General features: G+C 39.2%; 1 protein-coding gene across 1 annotated transcript in view; it reads right to left on the minus strand.

Moving 5' to 3' along the window:
- LOC107701453 (protein jagged-2-like) overlaps positions 1-23,461 on the minus strand; it is a 34,632-nt gene extending 11,171 nt beyond the window's left edge. Inside the window, exons 1-11 of the mRNA XM_016503456.1 lie at positions 23,432-23,461; positions 22,815-22,869; positions 16,592-16,849; positions 15,590-15,650; positions 10,435-10,565; positions 8,298-8,429; positions 4,322-4,435; positions 3,941-3,987; positions 3,676-3,852; positions 438-600; positions 138-302 (exon numbers count right to left, since the gene is read on the minus strand). Of these exons, the coding sequence (XP_016358942.1) occupies positions 138-302; positions 438-600; positions 3,676-3,852; positions 3,941-3,987; positions 4,322-4,435; positions 8,298-8,429; positions 10,435-10,565; positions 15,590-15,650; positions 16,592-16,849; positions 22,815-22,869; positions 23,432-23,461 (1,333 nt within the window). The remainder of the gene's footprint in view (positions 1-137; positions 303-437; positions 601-3,675; positions 3,853-3,940; positions 3,988-4,321; positions 4,436-8,297; positions 8,430-10,434; positions 10,566-15,589; positions 15,651-16,591; positions 16,850-22,814; positions 22,870-23,431) is intronic.
- Positions 23,462-24,507: the final 1,046 nt, after the last annotated feature.

The raw sequence follows: 24,507 nt of genomic DNA on the forward strand, positions 1-24,507 counted from the left end.
TTGAAAAGTCACGTCAATTACCCATCTACAATATAAGATAAACAAAATTAATGAAGAAGTGAACAAACAAGGACAAACAGGCATCACAGGAATATGATTAAAAAAGGGAAAATGGTGAAACAGTAAGTATGACTCACTCTCGTGGCAGTAGGTTCCTGTAAAGCCGAGCTCACAGGTGCAGGTGAAGTTGCCGCCCAGCTGGCTGATACAGCGGCCATGAGGACCACACACATTAGAGTTGATGTGTCTCACACCCCCATCTGAGCTGTTACTCGCCACAGCTATTGTACAGCTGTCAATCACTGGGAATGAGAAAACAAGAGAAGTGGGAATAAGATCAGACGCCTGTTAAGGTGAACTATTGTGCACTACTGTACAAAAGCAGGTCATCTGTGGCTATTGCATCTCGGTCGGCAGCAGAACAGGAAGGGCAGTACCTTGGCAAGGGGTTGTCTTGCAGTGGTCCTTGCGGTTTTCACATGTCTTGCCCTCGTAGTCTTCAGGACAGGCGCAGTAGAAGTCACCAGGCAAACTGTAGCACAAAGCCTTATTCTGACAGGGGTTCGATTCACAGGGGTTTGGGTGAGAGAGACTCTCCACCTTCAAATTAGACAGGGAGCTTGATTTAGTGAATGAGTTAGGCCAGTCCTCTTAAACTATAGGGATAAACAGTCAGGTAAGCTGTGGAAGGCTCCCATAAGCCTACAGCTAAAGGAGACAGCACCATTATACTCACACAAGAGACCAATCAAAACAAACTGTGCAGCTAAATTTAGACATCCTTCCGCTCTTACGGAGCATATTCAGCTGGGACGAGGAACACTTTTGCACATCTAGTTCTCCTTCTACCTCGACTTGGCCTTGTTCTGGTAAATATTCTTAGAAATTAATTTCTAATTCACACAGAAACTCATAATTCTTCTAATTTGTTAACATATTTAATATAAATGTTACATCATTTTATATAATAAAAAAAAAACTTATATTCTATTCTATTCTATTCAAAAGTGGCTTTAGAAGAGGCTTTTTTGACCATAAGTCATATCACTGGTCTTCAGTCCACAGCAATCTATCATTTTGCAATTGACTTTGCCAATCTGTCTGAGGTAGTCTTAGGACACGTTCACTATTTGTTAACTACGGTCTAGGACACAAGCAGATGGATGTCTTTACCCACTGCATCACGTCTCTCGCCATGGGTGCCACATTTTTAGGATGCTGTGTCAAATTCTCTATGGGTCAAGGGTATTATTAAAAAAAGTATTTTTATATAATTTTTCTAAATTAATGTGTTAAATTGACAGCCTAATACGATATTTTTTAACACTTAAAAAAAAAAAAAACAGTTATTTTAAATCAACACTTCACAATATTACTGTTTTATTGTAGATTTTGATATAATATAATATAATATAATATAATATAATATAATATAATATATTATAATATAATATAATATATAGGGAAAAACTCACTACAAACTAGAACCCGACCGATATAGGTTTTTTGGGGCCGATACAGATACCGATATCAGGGAGTAAAAAAGGCCGATACCGATATATCGGCCGATATTCTTTGTGTATATTATAGTACAGTACCAGTCAAAAGTTTGGCCACTTTCCCATTCGTGTGTCCAAACATTTGACTGGTACTATATATAGAATACAGTATATACATAAACAGAATATATATACATAAATCGGCGGCATATTCGCCGATACCGATATATCGGCGACAGGCTCATATCGGCCGATAATATTGGCAAAACGATATATCGGTCGGGCTCTACTACAAACACCTGTTCCAATAATGTTTACTGATTAATGTAGGTTTCTGCAGCTTTCTATGAGTCCCTCAATGTCCCAACTTCCCATTTTTCTCACAAATACATTTCTAGGGAGTTGAACCTTTTTGGAATGTAAACAACCTCTCTAAAGTACACATCTTGCCAGCTGCCATGTAAGGTGTTAGTTTGTTCTATAACACTGTTCCCCCGAGCTCTAAGACTGCTGAATTTATTTTATTAGGGATATACATTGTACTGTATATACTGGAAGCCGAAACGCCTGCACAAAGCACTTATTCACAGGCAGTGATGTAAGAGGAGCATCTGCAAACCAGACTGTATCAAGATACATTAAACTGCTAGAGCAGACAGATGTAAGAGATAAACAGCCATTTGTACTGGATCCGACGAACAAACCCAGTTGGATGTGTTTCAAACAGTGGTATGTTAAATAGTCAAAACTGGTCAACTTATAATTTTAAAATACTAATCTAAAGCTGATTATCAAAAGGAAACAGATCTTAGAAGATATATAGTGACTTGAGGATTTCATATAGTGGTTTAAGCATTACTGCTTCTAAAAGTTGTAAATCACATATTTTTTCTAATGACATTTAATTCAATTAAAGAGATCTAATCCCATATCAAAACATGTCAGATTCTATGTCAATACTAGATCAAAGCTTTATATATAGCCTCATGTGCATCTGCACTGAAACCAGCCCTTCCAGATCAAAAGCTTCCCTAATATAGTCTCACTTCTCCAAGAGACTGCAGACAGTATGGTCTAATGTGATCGCATGGCATGCCAGGCATGAATATAACATGAAAATCAAGGCCTTCTCTTTCCCGGGCTGATTGTGGGCAGGCGGCCAGGAGGCCAAGAGAAGAGTTGCCTCATTCACTACAACTTATTTTTAGCTGAGACTGGCTCAGGACCAGCTTCCAGCACCTCTATGGAAGTCCATCTTTAGCCTGCCACTAGACTTAAACTGGCTCCAGACCAGCAATAATGGCCACATGAAGAAAAAATACTCCAGCCCTCCACCCAAACCCTGCTCTAGTTACCCTGGCACACCTGTGGCAGAATAGCAGGCTTGATCTGCCTTACACCAAGGCTTTAAACATACATACACGCAACAAGGAGGGTGCCGACCAATTTAGCATTGCCGAACGAGATTGTGAGCAAAGTATGAATGGTGAAGTGACCATCTGTATTACTAAATGTCACCAATTAATCAAGACTGAGCCCCTCTGTATCCATTAAATGTTTATAAACCAACAGATGAATTCCAACTAAAAACGAAACAAAACAACAAAACACAAAACAAAAACAAAAAACATCTGGGCACAAAACAAAAAATAAATAAATAAATAAACCATCATGCTGAACAATACTGACAAAAAGTTATCTGTAAAAAAGCGGTTTTGCACTACAGCAATGTCTTTAAACAGTATAAACAGTAAAGATTCTCACCTCACAGAGCATCCCTGCATAGTTTGGCAGGCATTCACAAACAAAGCTGTCCAGAATGACATGGCAGTGGCCGCCGTTTTGACAAGGACCGCTGGCACATTTGTTCCTTGAAACTTCACAGTGCAAGCCCACAAACCCTGGAGGACACTGACAGTGGTAACCTCCATGAACCAGCTCCTGCACAGACACAAATATTATAAACCAACAGATGAATTCCAACTAAAAACAAAACAAAACAACAAAACACAAAACAAAACAAAACCACAAAAAAAAAAACATCTGGGCACAAAACAAAAAATAAATAAATAAATAAACCATCGTGCTGAACAATACTGACAAAAAGTTATCTGTAAAAAAGCGGTTTTGCACTACAGCAATGTCTTTAAACAGTATAAACAGTAAAGATTCTCACCTCACAGAGCATCCCTGCATAGTTTGGCGGGCATTCACAAACAAAGCTGTCCAGAATGACATGGCAGTGGCCGCCATTTTGACAAGGACCGCTGGCACATTTGTTCCTTGAAACTTCACAGTGCAAGCCCACAAACCCTGGAGGACACTGACAGTGGTAACCTCCATGAACCAGCTCCTGCACAGACACAAATAATATGACACTAAATATAAATAACACAATTAATTGAGATGCTAAAGTAAACGAAGAATTGTAAAGGCTATACCTTGCATGTTGCTCCATTCTGGCACTGTCCATGGCAGCCATTGAGATCTGCAGTCATGGGCAAAGTAAATGAAGCAATTAATCAATGGCTAAGTGGAGGAAATCATGACAGCAGTTAGGGACAGCTGAAGACGTGCAATTAACTCAAATTAGATGAGCTCGGTAAGTGCGCTGAGGATGGAAATGTTAGTACAATCAACACAAACGTGAGATACAACCAATAACCCAGCATGCAACAGTAAATAAAGCCTAAGACAAAATATACAGTGTGCAGAACCCCACAGGATATCAAGTGTCCAAAGAGGAAACCCTGAGTGCCACTATAGTGTATGCTGTTAAAGATGGAGGAAAGGAGAGGAGAGGAGCATGAGGAGATACTGACTGATGTCACAGTTCTGTCCGGCCCATCCTTGAAAGCAGTCACAGTGATATCCACCAATCATGTTTTTGCAAGAGTGAGCATTTACACAAAGCTTCCCCATACACTCATTTGCATCTGTGAAAGTGAGGGAAAGAAAGAATTGGGAGATTTTGTCGACAATTGGTAGATTGGGAGATTGAAAAGAAGGAGATTGGAAGTGTAGAGCAGCAGGAGAGGAGCAGAGAAATCTGAGATCTTGTTGTGTAACCCCACCACCATTAAGCCCATTGAACAGTCTGCTGGCTTGAAACACTAACAGTCACAACGATGCCAGTCTGCTTGACTTCCTGATCAGTGACTATTACACAGCAAAAAAAAAACAAAAAAAACAAACAAATCTACTAACAAAACATCCTTAAAACAAGATCATTTTACTTAAGATATTAAGACTTGTATTCAAACGATATATCTTAAATGACCCCATTATAATAATATAATATAATATAACAATTAAAAAAAACTCTATTTGAATATATTATAAAATGTTATTTAATTCGGGGAAGCAAAGCTGAATTTTCAGCAGCCATTACTCCAGTTTTCACTGTCACATGATCCTTCAGAAATCATTTTGATTTGCTCAAAAAAAAATGTTTATAATCTATGTTGAAAACTGAATAAAGTAAAAAAAAAAAAAAAAACAGTGTTTTTCAGTTTCATGTATATAAACATTCAAACTGGGCAATTTTACACCCAGCATGTGTGTCCAGGCTATTCACCGCCCACCACACACACACACACACATGCATGCTAGAGAAAGGATCAGTTACATTGACTAAAAACGATTCAAAGTAGGGCAAGGCATTATGATGTATACAGTGCAATGCATCCTGGAGGAGAGAAACACATTTGCAGCCGATCAAATATGAGCTCTGTGGTGCTAAAATGGGATGCTTTGTGGAACGGGAGGGGTGGAGAAGGAAGGGCGACCCATGACACACTGCGTTCTCAATTTGTGAAGCCAAATGCTGGTTCAAAGTGCAGACAGATTATGCAAATCCCCCTGTCTCAGTGATGGGTATCACCAGGCTCTAATCCGGGACCCGTAAGAGCTCAAGCTATGCTCGCCATGCGATGGGACCCCGCTGTGCTGCCAAGATACAAGACCGGCTTCCCTTGCCATATACTTGACACATCCCAGCATGACAAGCATCCAAGCGGCACACTGGCCTCAGCATCTGGACACATGTTGGGGAGGGGACGGGTGTCTGTGCTCCAGTGTAGGTCTGTAACTAGGTCTCCAGACTGAACAGATTGAGCCTGGAAACAGTCAGACAGGAAGGTGCACGAAAGGTTTACGCACCTTTAGCACAAGTGGGTCCCTCCCAGCCTGGTGGACACTGGCACTCAAATCCGGTCGGGACTTCATGACATGTTCCTCCGTTCGCACAGGGGTTGGAAACACACGCATGTTCAGCTGCAAAAACACAACAATGCGTCATAAATATAGACAGAAAAGACACTGATAAAACATCATAACTGACTTTATGATTTGTTGCTCTATCTATCTATCCATCCATCCAATTATCTATTTATCAATCTATCCATTTATCAATTTATAAATCAATCCATTTATCCATCCATTTACCGATCTATCCATTTATCCATACATTCATATATCTATTAGTCCATTAATTTATCAGTCCATCTATCATTTTTCCATCCATGCAACCATCCATCCATCCTTCAATCAATTTATCAATCTATCCATCTATTTATTTTCCATCCATCCATCCATTCATCCACCCTTTTATCAGTCTATCCATTTTTCCATTTATCAATTAATCCATCCATCCCAACACCACCCATTTAACCCAACATCCATCCATTGTTTTTTCTGTTCATCCACCCATCCATCCATTCATCAATTTTTTTTCTATTCATACATCCCTATATCCATCTTTTTTCTAATCCTTCCATCCATCCATCCATCAATCCATCCAATTTTCCATCTAATCATCTTTTTTCCTATCTTCCATCCATCTATCTATCTGTTTATCAATTTATAAATCAATCCATTTATCCATCCATCTATTCATTTATCCATGCATTCATTTATCCATGTATTAGTCCATCCATTTATCAATCTACCATTTTTCCATCCACGCATCCATTTATCTATTCATCCATCTATCCATCCATCCTTCTATCCATTTATCAATCAACCTATCCTCTATTTATTATCCATCCATCCCAACATCAGTCTATCCATTTTTCATTTATCAATCCATCCATTTATCAATTAGTCCATCCATCCACCTCAACACCACCCATTCAACCCAACATCCATCTATTATTTTTTCTATTCATCCACCCATATATCGTTTTCTATTCATCCATCCACTCATCCATCGTTTTTTCTATTCATCCATGCATTCATCCATCAATTTTTTCTATTCATCCATCCATATATCCATCATTTTTCTATTCATCAATCCATTGTTTTTTCTATTCATCTATCCATCCATAATTTTTTCTATTCATCCATCCATACATGCATAGTTTTTGTATTCATCCATCCATCCATCTACACATCATATAATTAATTGTTCCGTGCACACTGTAGCTCTTTTATTTACTGAATCCTCTATCCATCTCATACCTATTTCACAGTTCTTGCCAGAATACCCTTCAGGACAGGCACAGTTATATTCATCAGGTTCAGAGTTCATGCAGGTCCCGCCGTTGACGCAGGGATGGTGCGTGCCGCAGTAGTTCAGATCTGTAAAGACACATAAAATAATAATGAACTGGGGTACTTCTTAAGTTCATGGGGAAAGCAATTAAAGTAAAAAAAAAAAAAAACAGTGTTTATTTAAAATATAAATATTTTGTAAATGTCTTTACTGATACTTTTGATCAAATTAATGAATACCTTCTGAATATATTATTAATATCTTAGATAAAAAAATCTTACTGACCCCAAACCTTTGAAGAGTAGTGTATAAATATATATAAAAACATATATATTTAGGTTTGGAGAATATTCTCTGAAATATTTTTTTAATAAAATTAATCTAGAAAATAAATAGGAAATATACAAAATAAATATCTTCTAAAATGTTATTCTTAAATATATCTTGTTTTAAGGAAGTTTAAATATTTTCACTGGAAAACAAGACAAAGTACCAAGAATCTGATTTTTTGCATCGTAAACTAAAGGTCTACTCGTAATCTCCCCTCCTTCTCATCCCTCCTCTATTAGCCTACAGCAGGTGACCAATCAGTTCAGGGGGCTACGACTCTTTTGACTTAGCCATGAAAAAACTAGTGCTTATTAGGAGTTTAAATATTCATCAGGGGCCCCTAGTGAGGTGCGCTTCGCTCCCCTGCGCACCTGTCCTCCTGGAAACACGACTCCCCACCATGCTCTGGCCTGGCTCTTGTGAGTGAAACCCAAGCTGGAGGCTAAGGTTCGAAGCGTAAGATGAGCAGCCCGACTCCTGTTCCCACCCCACGCTTGTTTACAGGTCACAATCCACTTCCTTTCACATTCATCACTTCCACTAACAAGGGCTGCACACCATTGTGAGCAAAAGGATGCTAGAAACTCCTGTGGCACCTGCAATGGGCCATCTGATCTAGTCTTAGAACCAGTTCTAAGGCTGGCCCTCCTTTTTACATATGAATATATGGCTGTCTTACAGTCAACAAGGATCAGATTGCCACTACAAGTTCTTCATGCAGACTAATCAAATCACAAGTCTTGCTTTGCCTAAAACACATGCAGGCTTGCAAACTGCATGCAATTTAGATCTAACACACCATATTCAACCATTCAAATACATAATGGACCATATTTTTCAACAAATGGCAATGCAAAAATGAATAAAATGGCATGAGTGGATGGTCCAATGAACAGTGTGTGTTTAAAAACTCAAATGTGCCGGAATGCTCTAGTTCAAAACACAACTGCAATACAGGAGGATCTCAATCTTACCGATTTGACACGTCTTCCCAACCCACTGAGGAGGGCAGACACACTCAAAGCCATTTTCCAGGTCAATACATGTTCCGCCTTGCGCACACGGGCTGGAGGCACATTCATCCATGTCTGCAACATCAACACAAAATCATGTTACATTCCGCAGATATGAAAAACACACCTGAAATGGTGCTTGAAAATAACATGCTGAGAGACAGTTTGCATAAAAAGCTATTACAGGAGTTACATCCCATAATATTATGGAATGTTTTCAGTTTCATGTATATAAACATTCAAACTGGGCAATTTTACACCCAGCATGTGTGTCCAGGCTATTCACCGCCCACCACACACACACACACACACACACACACACACACACACATGCATGCTAGAGAAAGGATCAGTTACATTGACTAAAAACGATTCAAAGTAGGGCAAGGCATTATGATGTATACAGTGCAATGGAAATGTGTCAACATGTCAGCTTTATTGTTTATATATTGGGACATATTCACAGAATTAAAAAGAAAATCCAACACCAAGCAGAAAACTATAGCATGCACTCCAATATCAATAAATGTGAATGATTTAGATGATGCATTGCTTCCTGTGTCATCAAGGTAAGTCCCAATTTTTGGTGAAATAATAAACAATTCAAATGATGTACATTCACACAAATGCAAGTATAGGGTTATTTCACAATGGTATAAGTATAGGGTTATCAACATATCCAGTCATATTTTTCACATATTATTGTTTTTAACAACTTGTTACTCTACATAATGTGAAGCTGTGTTTATCTACGCTTTGCATCATTAAAAAAAATTATGCAATAATATAATATAATATAATATAATATAATATAGGCGATTAAACGGTTATGGAGAAAGGGCAGGGTAGAGTGTCAGTGTGTTCATCAGAAAGAGCAAAGGCTTTTCTTTATGCAAGACAGTAACGCGATTAGTTTGATATAATCCAGGTCGCCAGATTAGCTGCTATTAGAGCACAAATTGTTACAGTTTTAATATGAGCACAAAGGCACAAAGAACTGAGCAGCAGCCATTTGAAATTTGAAAGAAAATAGGAGGAAACAAAAACAAGAGAAATTCCTCCCTCCTTTCTTCTCGCTTTAGTCTTATACATATATTGTGGTGAATGGGGTGGAGAGGGGGCTGTGTAAAAGGGTCAGACAGGCAAGTGAAGAGGGAAGAGGTGGGGGGGACAGGCACAGTTATATTCATCAGGTTCAGAGTTCATGCAGGTCCCGCCGTTGACGCAGGGATGGTGCGTGCCGCAGTAGTTCAGATCTGTAAAGACACATAAAATAATAATGAACTGGGGTACTTCTTAAGTTCATGGGGAAAGCAATACTAACCCTATTCAGATTTTTCTTAAGCCTGCTAACATTTGTTCTTTGAATGAAAACAGTTGGCAGAAACTATTGCTGGGCTCCCAGCAGGCCTTGTAAGGCCAGGCTGTGCACATGAAAGCTGGTAAATAAATAAAGAGAACTGTAGGCACCTCTCAGCTGCTTTTCATTCCTAACCACCTTCCAGGACACATGCTGACCAAAAGATCAGATATCCGAGCGCCACTCCAATCACAACCACAATATCCAGAGTGTATTTGTGCGTGCGTTGTCACATGATGCACAGCCTGTGCTAACAGTGCAGCCAACAAACCAGCTCAGTGTAAGATGCTGTAATTCTATTTAACACCACGATATGAATTTGATGCCCTGGCACCTCCGTGGCTGGATGTTCACAGGCTTAACGTATTCATTCTGATTTACTACTGACCATTTTATGGGTCAATTCCAGGTTGACCTCGATTTTTCGAAACCTAACTAGGTCAACGCTTCAGTATCAGCGTGTTGGATGCATTTAGGACCCTTACCTTTATCGCAGAGGAGGCCGCCCCAGTTCTTCTCACAAGTGCACTGCCAGGGGATGATACATGTCCCATGCAAGCAGCCGGGGTAAGGCAGACACTCGTCACAGCCGTGGCTGGATGTTCACAGGCTTAATGTATTCATTCTGATTTACTACTGACCATTTTATGGGTCAATTCCAGGTTGACCTTGATTTTTCGAAACCTAACTAGGTCAACGCTTCAGTATCAGCGTGTTGGATGCATTTAGGACCCTTACCTTTATCGCAGAGGAGGCCGCCCCAGTTCTTCTCACAAGTGCACTGCCAGGGGATGATACATGTCCCATGCAAGCAGCCGGGGTAAGGCAGACACTCGTCACAGAACTGGCCCTGCCAGCCGTAGTTGCACCTGAAAACCACATAAGGATGTTAACACTTAAAGGACTGAACCACCATGACATCTTAATGACAGACAGGAACAAACATACAGCTGCACGTCACTGCGCTGACACCTAATCTTAGGACAAGGCGACATTCTGGGCGACAAAGGTTAAGAACACTTTCACTCCCCCCCCTCGGGTGGTCCGGTCGCAGCTCGGGGGTGCAGAGGGGTTAACTAATCATTGGTTTATAGCAGCACTCCGCTATTCCAAGGCCAGTGGTGCGCTCTCTCCGTCCCCAACACACCCCTCACCCAGCTGTCTTGTCATTTCTGAGCAGGCTATTTTAAGACAGCTCTCCTGCAGAGGAGGTATGGCCTAACTCCAGCTGCCGAGTGGAGAGACGCTGTCTGTATATCTCGACCTCAGTGCCTCGGAGAGAGAAGTCCAAACACTTATTAGCCTTACAAATAAGTACTGTGGTGGTACCATGGAACAGTGATAGAAATACTACAGTACTCTGAGAAGCAGACAGCACTGAATGATTATCTTATGAATTTACCATGGTACTGACATGGCACTCCCAGTAATATGTTTATATATTAATATTTTCATGGTAACACTTGGTTTTCAAGGGTAACACTTTACAAAAAGTTCAATTTGTTAACATCAGTTAATGCAATAGGTATCATAAACTAACAATCAACACTACATTTACAGCATTTATTAATCTTGGGTAGTGTTAATTTCTACATTTTAAATAAGACTTTTTTTTATATAAAAAAAAAATTTAATATTAAAATTAACATACTAAACTAACCTGAATTAAAATAAATTAACAACGGCAATAGTAGATTTATAAATTAACCTAGATTAATAAATGCTGTAAACAATACATCAATTTGAATATCAAAAATGTTCATATTTGACATTAAATAATATGCATATTATTAAAGTTAACATGTAGAAATTAATACTACCCAAGATTTATAAATGCGATATAAATGTATTGTTTGTTTGTTAATGACTAATGCACTAAATGTTAAAAAATGTAAGTTTAACTACTTCTTTTATCAGTTTAATATTCTAACAATTAGCATTTGCATTTTTTCTCCATTTATCTAAAGGTGATATCAATGCATTAATAAAAAATACAAATAAATAAATCGGGACCACAATGCCTCACATCAGCTCACAACAACTTCAAAAGCATTTAAGGTGAAAAGCAATGGTGTTTACTAACTAAAGGCAAATGTGCTCTTCGAGGAGGTGGGCGAAGTGGATTTGGCTGCTGCATAAACACCTGGCACATTCTCTGCATGGAGGCCTTGATCCAAATCCACTTATAACATCTCCAATGAGGTCTCTGAAATAGCCCCCCAGATCTGTGCCCAAGGGGCAGGCCAGAGGCTGGATTACTTACACCAGAGCACACACAGCTTTGCGCTGCCCAGTAACAACCTTACTAGTATTGTATGAAAGAGCATGTAGGCAGCAGAGTGTGTGGGGAGAGTCTGAATCCTGCCTGTGCACGGGGGCGTTCAGCTCTGCCGAGCACTGGCAAACATAAGCTTGCTCACTAACTCAGAGAAAGAGAAAGTTGCATTGCATTTACTTGATGTGTCAGGACATGTCCATTACAACCATAAAAACACCTTAAACTTAAATCACAAGTGCATTTACGTGTCATTTTGTTTCACATTTGATACACAGCATGGGTTCGCAGTGGCTCTACAAAGTATTAGTACACTTAAAGGGGTTTATGATCCAAACATACTGGACCCAATTGTGTAGACAAAAAAAACAATATTCAAAATATATTTTTTGTGTTCTGTAGAGGAAAGTAATACAGGTTTGGAAAGATGTGAGGGTGAGTAAATTGTGACAATTTTCATTTTTGTGGTAAACTGTGAATTATGCTAGATCTTTACAGTTACTTTTACCAAAGTCCCTTTAAGGCCGATTAGCGATTGGCTCTTTCATTCAGAAGGTGGAGCTTCCCACGATTGATCGGCCATGTTAAGCGTTGCATTTTTTTCCCCATTCAAAACTATACGAGTGACACGTCTTAGGTATTCTATAGTTCTTTGCTTTTACCCAATTGTTTCTTAGGAAGTATAAAAAAAAATCTGCTAAAATGGTTATTTAAAAAAGGGCAAAAACAAAACAAACAAACCAAACCGAAATCAAAACAAAACAAATCTACTGGACTGAGTTACTACACTTTTGGCAAAAATGTCTCCCAAACGGTTCACTAAGCTTACGATTAAATTTCATACCAATGAAATCTGACAACAACTGTGTCATAAATGTTGTTTCTTTTGCTCAAATAGCATTATAAAAAGCTTATTTTTCAGGCAAGATCAGCCAGTGCGCATGCGCAGTCCTAAGCGCACGTCTCAGAGCGCTGACTGTTTCTATAGCAACCGGGACTTCTAACGGCACGCAGTGTCTCATAACGCTGACTGTTTCTATAGAAACCGGGACTTCTAATGGCAGCTGCAGTGACACGCTGACTTTACCGATTAGCGATTGGCTCTTTCATTCAGAAGGTGGAGCTTCCCACGATTGATCGGCCATGTTAAGCGTTGCATTTTTTTCCCCATTCAAAACTATACGAGTGACACGTCTTAGGTATTCTATAGTTCTTTGCTTTTACCCAATTGTTTCTTAGGAAGTATAAAAAAAAATCTGCTAAAATGGTTATTTAAAAAAGGGCAAAAACAAAACAAACAAACCAAACCGAAATCAAAACAAAACAAATCTACTGGACTGAGTTACTACACTTTTGGCAAAAATGTCCTAACACTTTCTGCGCCCCACTAATACATCTACTGGTTAATTTTCTGTGGCAACCTCAGTCCTCTAGTCTCCACCTCCTTCCTTCCAAGGACTATCAAGCTAGTGACGGCAGGGAAGCGAGTCACCACATCCTGCAGGGGAGTGAGGCTTCCCAAATACTCAAACTCTGAAATAACATATTGGCCTCTGTTTCCTAGCCCCGGTTCCAGAAACTCTTTCTTCCAGGCCATCAAGAAACTTGGGTACATGATGTCCTCAAGCATGTTTTTGGCCCCAGCGTCCCCTGAAACATTACTCCTGGCCTTTCTGATGCCTGAGGCAGAAAATATCCATGTCCTTCTTAAACTGCTCAGGTCTCAGAGTAGGTAAAGGAGGGCAGAAGAATGAGGGCAGGTATCTGTGCTCAGTAGTCGTAAGGACTAGAAAACTGAAGTGTGATGGGTCCTTAAGTGTCTGAATGATTTGTTGTCAAAATATTCCAGTATGTCATCGTCTAGAGTGACTTCCTGGCTTAGACATCTCTGGATCTACTCATTCCCTGCCCTTAGACACAGTGAGGTTGTAGGTGGCATGAGCAAGAAGGCTTTCCACATGCCAAAGACTAGGAGCTTTTCCTATGGCAAAGGAAGTAGGCAGAGCTAAGCTACAGGAAGAGAACGAGAGGAGAATGTGATGTGGGACGGTGAGGTGGATTTCACGCTGAGCTCCAACACAGGAAGCATCAGAATTTCCTGTGACAGTAAGAGCAAAATACCAACATTTGACATAATTATCATATGATGATAATGTCCAAAACACAAGGTATGCTGGGACACTGCTTTGGCCAACTTTCCAAAAAGTCCAACTCAAACTAGATTTTAACAGTTTATAAAGAAAATGTAGAGTTTGCCTTTGCAAAACACACCATGTGTGTGACTAGGGTGTTATGATACAGGGCTCGCAAAATCGCTAGCCCGACGTCCCGGGGCTATTGTGTTTTCAGGTCGGGCTACCAAAATGTATCACCACTCTGCCCAACGGCTATCTTAAATGCAGATCTCCCGCGGGTCCTTAAAAACTCCTAAAGTGAGTTGTATCAAACTTAAGGCCATAAAAAGTTTTAAATACGCTAAATGGTATAATAAATGTCTTAATTATAATTTCAAGAGGTCTTACAGTTGGGGACGGAAAGACGAGTCGCGATACGGCTGGATTAAACTTCAAAAGGCAATGATGTCCTTGAATAAATATGAGCGCTGCACGTTTCAAGTCAAAACGCGGTGCGTATGTCTTTATTTGAATGTATCTGAAGGGAACCGACTGTCCTCAGAAACGTGTCATTGGCATTTTAATTTCATTTTACCTATAATTCCTGATAAAGCAGCGTTTATGAGATAATTATGAGTTATTACGATGTTTTTATAGGTTTAAAGGGGGGCTCGACCAAAAAAGTTTGAGAACCACTGGTCTAAAGTTAACAGACAGTGTTTAGTGCAGTCCACATGTTTACAAGTGTTTATTACAGTAACTTTGAATTACCTAAAGTAGTGTGGTAAAGCAACAGATTTGTTTTTATATTTCTGCAATCTACTTTAGTTTGTGTGATTTGTTACTGACTTTCATATTGTTTACACCAGGCTTATTATCGCAATATTGGTAAAAAAAAAGTCGCAATTAGATTATTTTCCAAAATCGTTCAGCCCTAGTTGATAGATCCAAATCCGAAGAACCCTAGATATGACTCAGGACCCTCCTTCGGTCCATTTTTTGCCAGTTGTATCATCTGCCACATGAAAACTGTACATTGGAATTACATATTAAAGGGTGAAGGGCTTCCAAATTCTTTAAAGGGATAGATTTAATTTAGGCTTTGTGTGACATGCAAGATCAAACCACACTGGTATGAATATGAATAATAGTCTTATCGGTTTGAGGCAACATGAGGGTGAGTAATTGATGGCAGAATTGTCATTTTTGTTTAAACTAACCCTTTAAGTATGAGCAACAGTAATAGTGATGCCTTAAAGTATTTCATCCCATCAAATGTTAAACGATCACAATATATAAACACTCGAGAGAAAGTATAGCGTGATCAAAAAAGCATATTAAACAAAAACAGCTTGCACAAACAATAGCTTCAGTGCACTAATTAATTAATGGAAAGGTAAACAAATGAAAAGACCTGATCAGCATGAGCACATATGGCCCTGCTGAAATTAAGGAGCCAGATTAGCCCAGCCAACCGAGCATGAAATGATGCTCAAACACTTACTTGCATTCTCCAGGCACCGTACAGCCTCCGTGAATCAGATTACAGCCCTGCTTGCAGATTGCTGTTAGAGGAGAGGGAGAGCGGGAGGGAGGAGAGGTCAGTCTTGTTTGTTTGTGTTGCCTTACAAGTGCGACAAGATAAATTCATCATCCTCGCTGTGACAGAAGACAACTTTATGGCCCGAACACACATATACGCTTACCCCTATTCACCCCTGTTACGCCCACCTACTCGTACCCTTGCTCATTAGGACGGTGGCTGGTGATTTACTGCCTTTCTTTAGTGGGGTACATACACACATATGCACTCAAAGCATCAGAACAAAGGTGTTTAGGTTGCCTGCAGTGGTCCATTAAAGACATCAAAAACCCCAGCATCACTCAGATTAATTGAGCTAATGGAAAGTGTGACTCCAGGACTGCAGAGGCAAAAGGAGCAGGCAAAGGAGCAAAGATCACAGAGCTGTGAAAACACTGATAGCACAGCAGGTCTCTTTACAGGGTGGTAAAGGGCAAGATTTAACAGGGTTTCTCTCTATACGCTTCAAGACATTAGCCAGCCCTAGTTCATCCTTCATGAAGGGCAACTTGGCTAGATATTGAGGATGCCAGATAAATTATTACCATTAAACTATTAAATGTAATCTCAAAATTAATCTCTAAAACTTGATGCCTAGATTCATTTGTAGCATTAAAAAAGCAGATTTCAGTGCAATATTGTTATTAGTACTATTGTTAAACAAACAATAATTGTTTTTGTTAATTGAAATAAAACTGACATAAAATAAAATATAAATATTAGATGAAAAACAAATGTAAAAAAAATTTAAATATTGCCTTTTCAACTAACAACTGAAAATAAAGGTAAATAAAGGTAAAAAATAAAGGTAAAGGTAAAACTTAACCTAAAATGAAAATGAAAACTAAAAATAAAAAATATTTTTCTGCCATAACATTAAACTGCAGTGGTAAGTACAAAATACAGATGGTCAACATCACTCACCTGTCCGGCAGTCCTCTCCCATCCAGCTGTCTAGACATACAATATTTCCTGATGGATCGCAGCGGTAATGCCCGAAGTAGTCGTCTCTTGGCCGGCACTGTTTGTTGCACTTACTCCCGTAGTAGTTCTCGTCACACCTGACCCGGATGCGGTACTCAATGTGGGCCGTGATGCCGGGGTGCCGGATGGACTGCCAGTGGTTGCCAGGATTCACCATGCTGGCGTGAATGTGTCGCTCGATCAAATTCTCCTCACCGGCTTAAAAAAAACAAAAAGAGAGAGAGAGAGAAACATAAAATCATATACTTTGTTAATAGTCTGAATGAAAAACTATATTTTGCAACAACACAGTTATTAGAGATGGTCAACTTGAAGTCCAACAAGTAACTATTTAATTACTTAAGGGCCTATATTAACTTCTAGGCCCTATATTTTTTAACATTTAATATTTTATCTGTGATTGATTTTTTTAGGTCGCCACTGGCGACTATATATTTTGCATGTTATGACTTTATTGTTTGCTGATTGTTTTGCGATCATATCTTTTGTTATGTTCATGTATTAAACTGAGACGATGCGCATTAAAGTTTGTGGAAAAAAAAAGAAAGTTTCAAACAGTCCAACAATCATCTCTGCAGCACAGCAGCATTGACGGCACACTCACTAAACGCAGCTCAGTTGTGCAGCGCGAGAGAGATCGAAATGACGGAGACGTGCAAGTAAAAATGCACAAAAGCAGTGTCTATTTTGTGCACAACTTGAACAAACTACAACAGGTAAAGCTGTCAGCTGTGTGGATATTGGCAATATCATTAACAATTCTCGTTTATAATCATTACTAATATGGCTTCTTATCAAGATATTAGTCTATATGCTGTGTTCTGTTAATGCGTGAACTTCATATTAGCCTATTTGTAGCGCACTTGCCGCCCAGTAATCGCAAAAAGCTTTGTGCTTTGTTACTTTTTAATAAACAAAGTATCAGCTTTAAAAGTCTGACAAATTCATAACTAAATTAATACAATAAATACGGTTTTGGCACTCTTTAATGCGACAGGCACGATCGCTTTAGCGCCTCAGTTCAAGCGGCAAGTGAACCCATTATATCTTGCTCTACTAGTACGAAATTAACATGAATCAACACCAAAAGGTAGGCTAATTTTATGAAAGCCTACAGTACAACTTACTGAAATGTCTCATGCAATCGCTCATTCAGTGTTTCAAACTGCGGAAAACCAGCTAGAAAAATTAATATAAAGAAGAGCATTTTTCTATATTTAGGCGCTATTGCATATTAATAGTTTTACAGTTACTTAACCTGTTGTCAATATAAGAAATGCAAGTATGCAAGCTAAATATAAAATTCAACACGTCCTATAAAATTGCATGTTACTAATGAAGAAAAACCGACTGGATGTGTGAAAGACATATGACAACATTTCGGATGCATTGAGGAGGAGCCCAAACTACGCTGTAAAAAGCGATTAGTTGACTTTGCTTAAAAAAATTGAGGAAACCTGTTGCCTTAAAGTTATTAAGTAAATAAACTTCATGCATAACGAAAGAAATAAGTTACGTGAACTTGACAATTCCGAGTTACACTGGTAAATAACAGTTTGAAAATGTATTGAGTAGACTTGTGCCGGTATTCGGTAATGCGATATATCACGGTAATGAATATGCACAATATTGTTATCGTGGGCACTTCTAAATACCGTGAATAATTATATATTACAAATTATTCTGAATTTTGAATGCATTTTAAGAATACTTTTCCCATCAACTGGTCAAAATGCACAACACCGCTGTATGCTGCGTGAAAGACACGTGCGCACTCTGACGTAAATAAGCACGGACGAGAAGCACATGGCGGAACATGTGAGAGACGCTCTATCGCAACATGAAAATTTGATACCGGCATATCCCTAGTATTGAGTTCACATTTTATTTTAGGTTGGACTAACTTAAATTTATTCAATTTCAATTACTTAAAAGTGTACACTCAATGGCCAAGTGATGCTTATGGTCCATAATATTGGTACAGATTCTGTGTAATAAACAGTTCTTTTTGACTGTATATTTCAAGTTGGAAAAGATGTTTAATTCCCACTTTAAGTGAACCTTAGTTCCCAGGTCATCTACAAGATGGGTTAAAATGCTGATAAAGTCAAGAAAAGGTGAGACAAACACATGACAGTATGACTGAAATGTTAAAAAAATAAATAAATAAAGCGTGTTTATTCTGTGGCACCTAAAAGAATAATTTGCCGCCTAAGTTTTTTTCTTATAAACCAATGGCTCCTTACTCAATTTTTTTGTCTGAAGCCCTGAATATATAATAATTATTACATACAATAAACATTTCTCAAAGCAAATATACAAATTAAGAAATCAAATTTCTAAAATGCAACTTACTCATTCCATTAATTCACGTCTAAGACAGAGCTAAAGTACATTCACACAAGTAATATAATAACACATTGATAACAAATTAATAAATAAAATTTCTAAAATGCAACTTACTCATTCCATTAATTCACATGTCTAAGACAGAGCTAAAATACATTCACACAAGTAATATAATAACACATTGATAACAAATTAATGTGTAGATCAGCTGTAAGAAAAGAGACAGGACAGACCCTGATTTGAAGCTATAAACTCACTAGTGACTCAGACTATCCTGTCCCTTACAACTTCCTGCCTCACAAATCCATTCAGACAAATCACTGCACAACAAAGACACTCACACATGAATGACACCACTGATAAAACAAAGGGCTTTCAATCTACTCTCAGTTAACCATCCGAAATCAAGTACTTCTTTAATGATTATTACAGCTCATATTCGTTTGAACATATCCCTTAACTTGAGTGTTAAATTTTGTGCCATGATGATGATATGATATCTTAAATCAGGAGTGAGGAGAGGTGTGGTATTGCTTTTCTAAGTGAGCAGACTTAAGATTTTTGAATCAGCAGACAATAAAATGGGCAAAAAAGGGACCAAAGCTATATCTAGAGACCAGAATATTATAGAGACTTATGATTGGGAAAGTAACCATGAAGGAACCGTCTAGAACGCCCTAGCAACAGCAGCAAAATACCTTAAAATCACTCCAAACACATTAGCAGCTGCATAAAAAACACCTTAGCATCATAGCAGTCACTTACACAAGCAAGCACCGTTCCCATTTCTTGTGAGTTCTAGTCAAAGTCTAGTTCTAGTTCTAATAAAAACGTTGATGTCTGGCCAGAGGGAGGGGTGCGAGTTTGACTGCTGTTACCAGGGAGATCTGGGCAAGAGCAGCAGGCAGAAGAAGCCACTGGTCTCTATAGTCGGCCACTTTCAGCTCTTAGCCCTAGCTGTCCTTGAAGGACCTGGATCCCACCCTAGCCCTAATCATCAAGCACACTGTCCAGGTCCGCAAGAACACAGACCCTCGGCACGAATCCCTCCTACTAGTGAGAGTGGTTAGTGTTCACACTAAGAGCTCCAATTTCCCAAGCTTTCCCAGCCTCTCTGCAAAGAAAGCAATCTTTATTGCAGTGGGATCGGAGATGGCGAACAATCACGGTGGAAACGGGGGGCCTGTGATTTCCTCTGTCCCGACGCGCAGAGCGCGTCCGCATCTTTCCCCTTTTGCAAACACACATGCGGAGCGCACATACACATACCTTCCTCTCCGTCCCCTGACAATGTCGACCGAATTAAGCAACAAAAACAGAAATAGCCCTGGCGCTTCCAGATTAAGAACAATGGAGCGAGCTTTTGCCGGCCCGTTCTGTCCAATGTCTAAACACTGGGCAGTCCAGAGCCCTTCCTGCAAAGTAAACACATAGCTACAGGACTTTTCCTGCGGCCTGCATGGCCCTACCATGCACACATACACATACGAACTGTTCTGACAGATGTAACTGAATTATTTAAAGCATCTATGAAAAATGCATGCTGGCTAATTTCCTCAGTTCGAATAGAACAATGTTTCAAAGGCCCAAGATGACATGATGCATTGTGCAGGCTAAACTTTATTCGCCCCAGCGAAAGAGTGAGAGACATATTTTTTGCCCTTGGGTTTCTGACAGACAGACAAGGAGGCGTGGGGATGTGTCCAGTTTAAGAAAACAGGTGCGGCAGCTCTGAGCGTTCAAACTGCATACTAAACCAGTAGTATCAAACGGCATTGGAGAGAGGAAGATGTACTGGCGCTTTTGTTGCCAAGCCTTGCGTGAGTATAGACTGCAGATAGTCAAATCAGACAGACCTTGGCAGCGTTCTCTCTCGATGACAAGACCATTAATGTCTGGCACGCCTCTGTACTATGGGGCTCGTGTGATAAATGAAGCCACTGTCTCAAACAGAGCTCTGCCAAGTCATTGAGTGTGCTCCAGATCATCAAAGAGAGCTCGTCAATTTCAAATATCTCTAATCAATGGTCACTAGAACTTACAGATGGTCTGGTGAAAACTCCTAGAGTCATTGTTTTTAAAACTCTAAAGCTAAATTCAAGGAGTTTTATGTATCCTAAATAAATTATTAAATAATACCTTCAGATGTTTTCAATAATTTGACAAAATTACTTTTAGATTGCAAATGAGGCACAATACTAAATATTGTGCTCTAGTGATATTTATCTTGATTTCTCAGTTTTCTTCACACATCTCATATTTCATCTAAGCATGTAAGCAGGTTTCCAAGTTTTTATGTGACTATCATATTACATCATCATCATCATCATATAACAAAAAAATTAATAATAAAAAAACAGAAGACCAAACAAAAACTAAAATGAAAACAAAAACAAAAAAACAACAAAACAAAAACAAACGAACAAAAACAAAAAAACAAACCAAACAGAACACGCACAAACTATTTTAGTCAGTCTGGTCAATATAGCTCAAGCACTGATTAAACAAAACCAGACACCTGCATTGCATCTCTCTGGCATCACGCTCAACGTACTCCTGATGAGCAAACTCCATGAAGAAGAGGCCTTTAAGACGCTTGACTCAAAGAAGTGAGTCAAACAAGCATCCTCTGGGCCACTGTTTCAGGCTGAAGTGCATGCAAAGATGAAAACGAAAAACAGGACGTCAAGCAGAGAGAGTGTTTGCATTAGGAGTTTTACAGACGCTGGGATATACAGTGATTCTACAGATCACATCCGCAGATCAAAGCCAGGCTCCCCCTCGGTCTCTCCCGTTTTACCAGCATTCACCTTTCTTTTGCATACGTCGAATTCCTCCGCCTGACCCTTTCCTACCGACAATTCCTCAAGCCAGACAAAGGTGGCGGGAGAAAACAGGATACAGCTGTGGAATTATGGTGCCCATGTTGTTTCCCCAAGATCCTTACATATTGGGAGCCCCCAAATACCAGGTTTATGGGATTACAGCCCAAGATCTCATCTTCAGTTGAGATTTTCACTCAAGTATGAAAAAATATGTTGTTTTACCACATTTGAGCTTAAAGCAACTAAAAATGAATTCGGCTCTGCTTGCTTAGAAATCTGATCAACAGATCTGTCTTATAAACTGAGGTAATCCAAACAATCAAACATTATCATGCTGACTATTTGGCAATACCTCATATTTGTAATTTATGTGTATGACTCAATACTCAACATCCTCAGGACATTTCACCCAGTGGCTGCAATTAACAGAGGTCTTCAGATGATCAGGGTTATTGGGCAATCTTGGTGGACTTGCGTGCACTACTGAAGCAGGTGTGGAAGACACAAGATTTTTGAGCCTTAAACTACAAATTTGTGTGGAAGCTCAGGTAACGATTCTTGGCTAAGCAACACGTCATCTCAATATATCTGTCAAAAGTGATGAGCCCTGCTTAGTGTGGTTAAAAATATACAGTATAACTCAATGCATACCTCCAACCCTCTATATCAGTACCTACATGAAAACTGACAACTTTTACACTTAATGCTCATAACAAAATCCTTAAATAACCCCATACGTGCCCAGTAAAACCCTGACGCACCCCAATGAATTCCCCCGCACCAAAATTACAACTCATCAGCGGGGCAGCTTTAACACTTTCATCTCATCGTCAAGGATCAGACTCAATATCCACATACAAAGTCATCCTCTAAAGCACAAAACTATAGATAACAACACTCAACAGCCATTATGAGCATCAAACCCAACCCAGAAAGGCGACAGCAGCCTGCAGCAGTAAATCATACAGCAGTTACAGAGGAATACTCACTGTTCTGAGTGGAGTTATCCCAGTCCCAGGCTTCCAGGATGAGTGTGTAGGATCGCTGAGGGAGAAAGAGAAAGAATATCATTATGAGATGAAATATTAAAATGCTCTTGAAGAAAGCACAACAGATTTTTATATTTTCTTAATGCTAAACAATCCAGGTCAAAAGGTCCCACCCTTAAGTTTCCATGATATTCTGAACCTGATCCCTAGATATGGGTCAGGTACCTCCTCCAAATATAAACCAAATATATAGACCTGTTTTATCATCTTTCAGGAAAAAAAAAAAAAAAACTCAAGAAAGGAAAAGCATCCCTCCTCTAAACAAAATCTGAGGTGGCAGAAATTATGCCAGACAATTTATGCAGTTTTAATGCGCTTTGGATTAAAAGCGTCTGCTAAATGTTAAATGTAATACAGAGCGTAAGAGGTTTATTCAAATCCCTAACCTCAAGTATGAGCAACAGAAATAGTGATGTTTGTCTTAGCAAACAGCATTAATGAAATGACAGCAATGCTAAAGCTCCATTACAGTCCTCTCTCATGACAGCGGGCAGCATTTATAAGAGTTGAGTTATGTTACACATGACATGGCGGGAGGGAGAGATTTTCAGCCACACCTTGGAAGTTCCGACTAAATCTGGAAACATTCTTGATGCTCCTATATCTGAGAGTCCATCCACTAACATGTTGCTTATAGTCCCTACCTGACCAGGTCAAATTATCAACTTTCACGGAGTAAAAACCAGGCCACTGAAGCAGGGCATCTTCATATGAGGAAAAGAATCATTTAATTGATGTGTTTCCTTTAGAGACGAGTTTATTCAGACCATGTCCTCACTCCTGAGTCCTGACCCTAGACAGGTACATGACACCACTTTTAGCACTTTATACAACTTCACTGATCCTCCTAAAAAAACATATTTTCTCTCTCTAATTTTGTGGAGAATAAAAGTCTCATCTGTTAACTGCATGTGCTAACTGCTAGACTTACATCTCCAGCTGTAAACTTTTAGTTGTGTGAGTACAGACTGAAAAGTGTGTTAAATATTAAAACTAATGCATGTCTGTGTGCTAGTGGCAAGTGTTAAGGCCCATTCACACCAAGGCCAATAACCATAAAGATAACTATAACGATAACTATATTAGCCTCCACACATTAGCACAATAACATTTTGTTGATTATAAGCACATGCTGCAGTTATGTCATCTGCCACTTTAAATGCTTGAGCTCTCTAAAGTCGGGTGGATTCTGATTGGCTGTTAATGTTTTTATTGCTCATTAGCTGGAAAAAATCGTTATAGCTGTGGTGTGGACTTCCCCAATTCTCCCCAAGATTTAGAACAATCACTAAAACTTTACAGTTATAGTTTCATTATAGTTATTGTCCTTGGTGTGAACGGCCCTTTAGCAAGTTAGCACTGGCAAGCAACCCTCTACATTGCGAGTAAATCACTCGCATATGCGACTAAATCTTACTCTGGGCGACTAAATGATATCTAATATTCGCCACTGGCTAATAAATTCTCAGATTTTACTCGCCAGTGTGTGAGTTGGAGGCTAAGTATAAGTTTAGCTCAGATATATTTTCACTCGCCGAACACTCTCTGACTGAGCGCTTCAGAGTTTCACTCAGTCAACTGATCTGTGACATTTTTCAGTTCATCTGAATGGATGCGCAGCGCACCTGTATTT

Source organism: Sinocyclocheilus anshuiensis, unplaced genomic scaffold, assembly GCF_001515605.1.
Source record: "Sinocyclocheilus anshuiensis isolate Anshui unplaced genomic scaffold, SAMN03320099.WGS_v1.1 scaffold1051, whole genome shotgun sequence".
NCBI lineage: Eukaryota > Metazoa > Chordata > Actinopteri > Cypriniformes > Cyprinidae > Sinocyclocheilus > Sinocyclocheilus anshuiensis.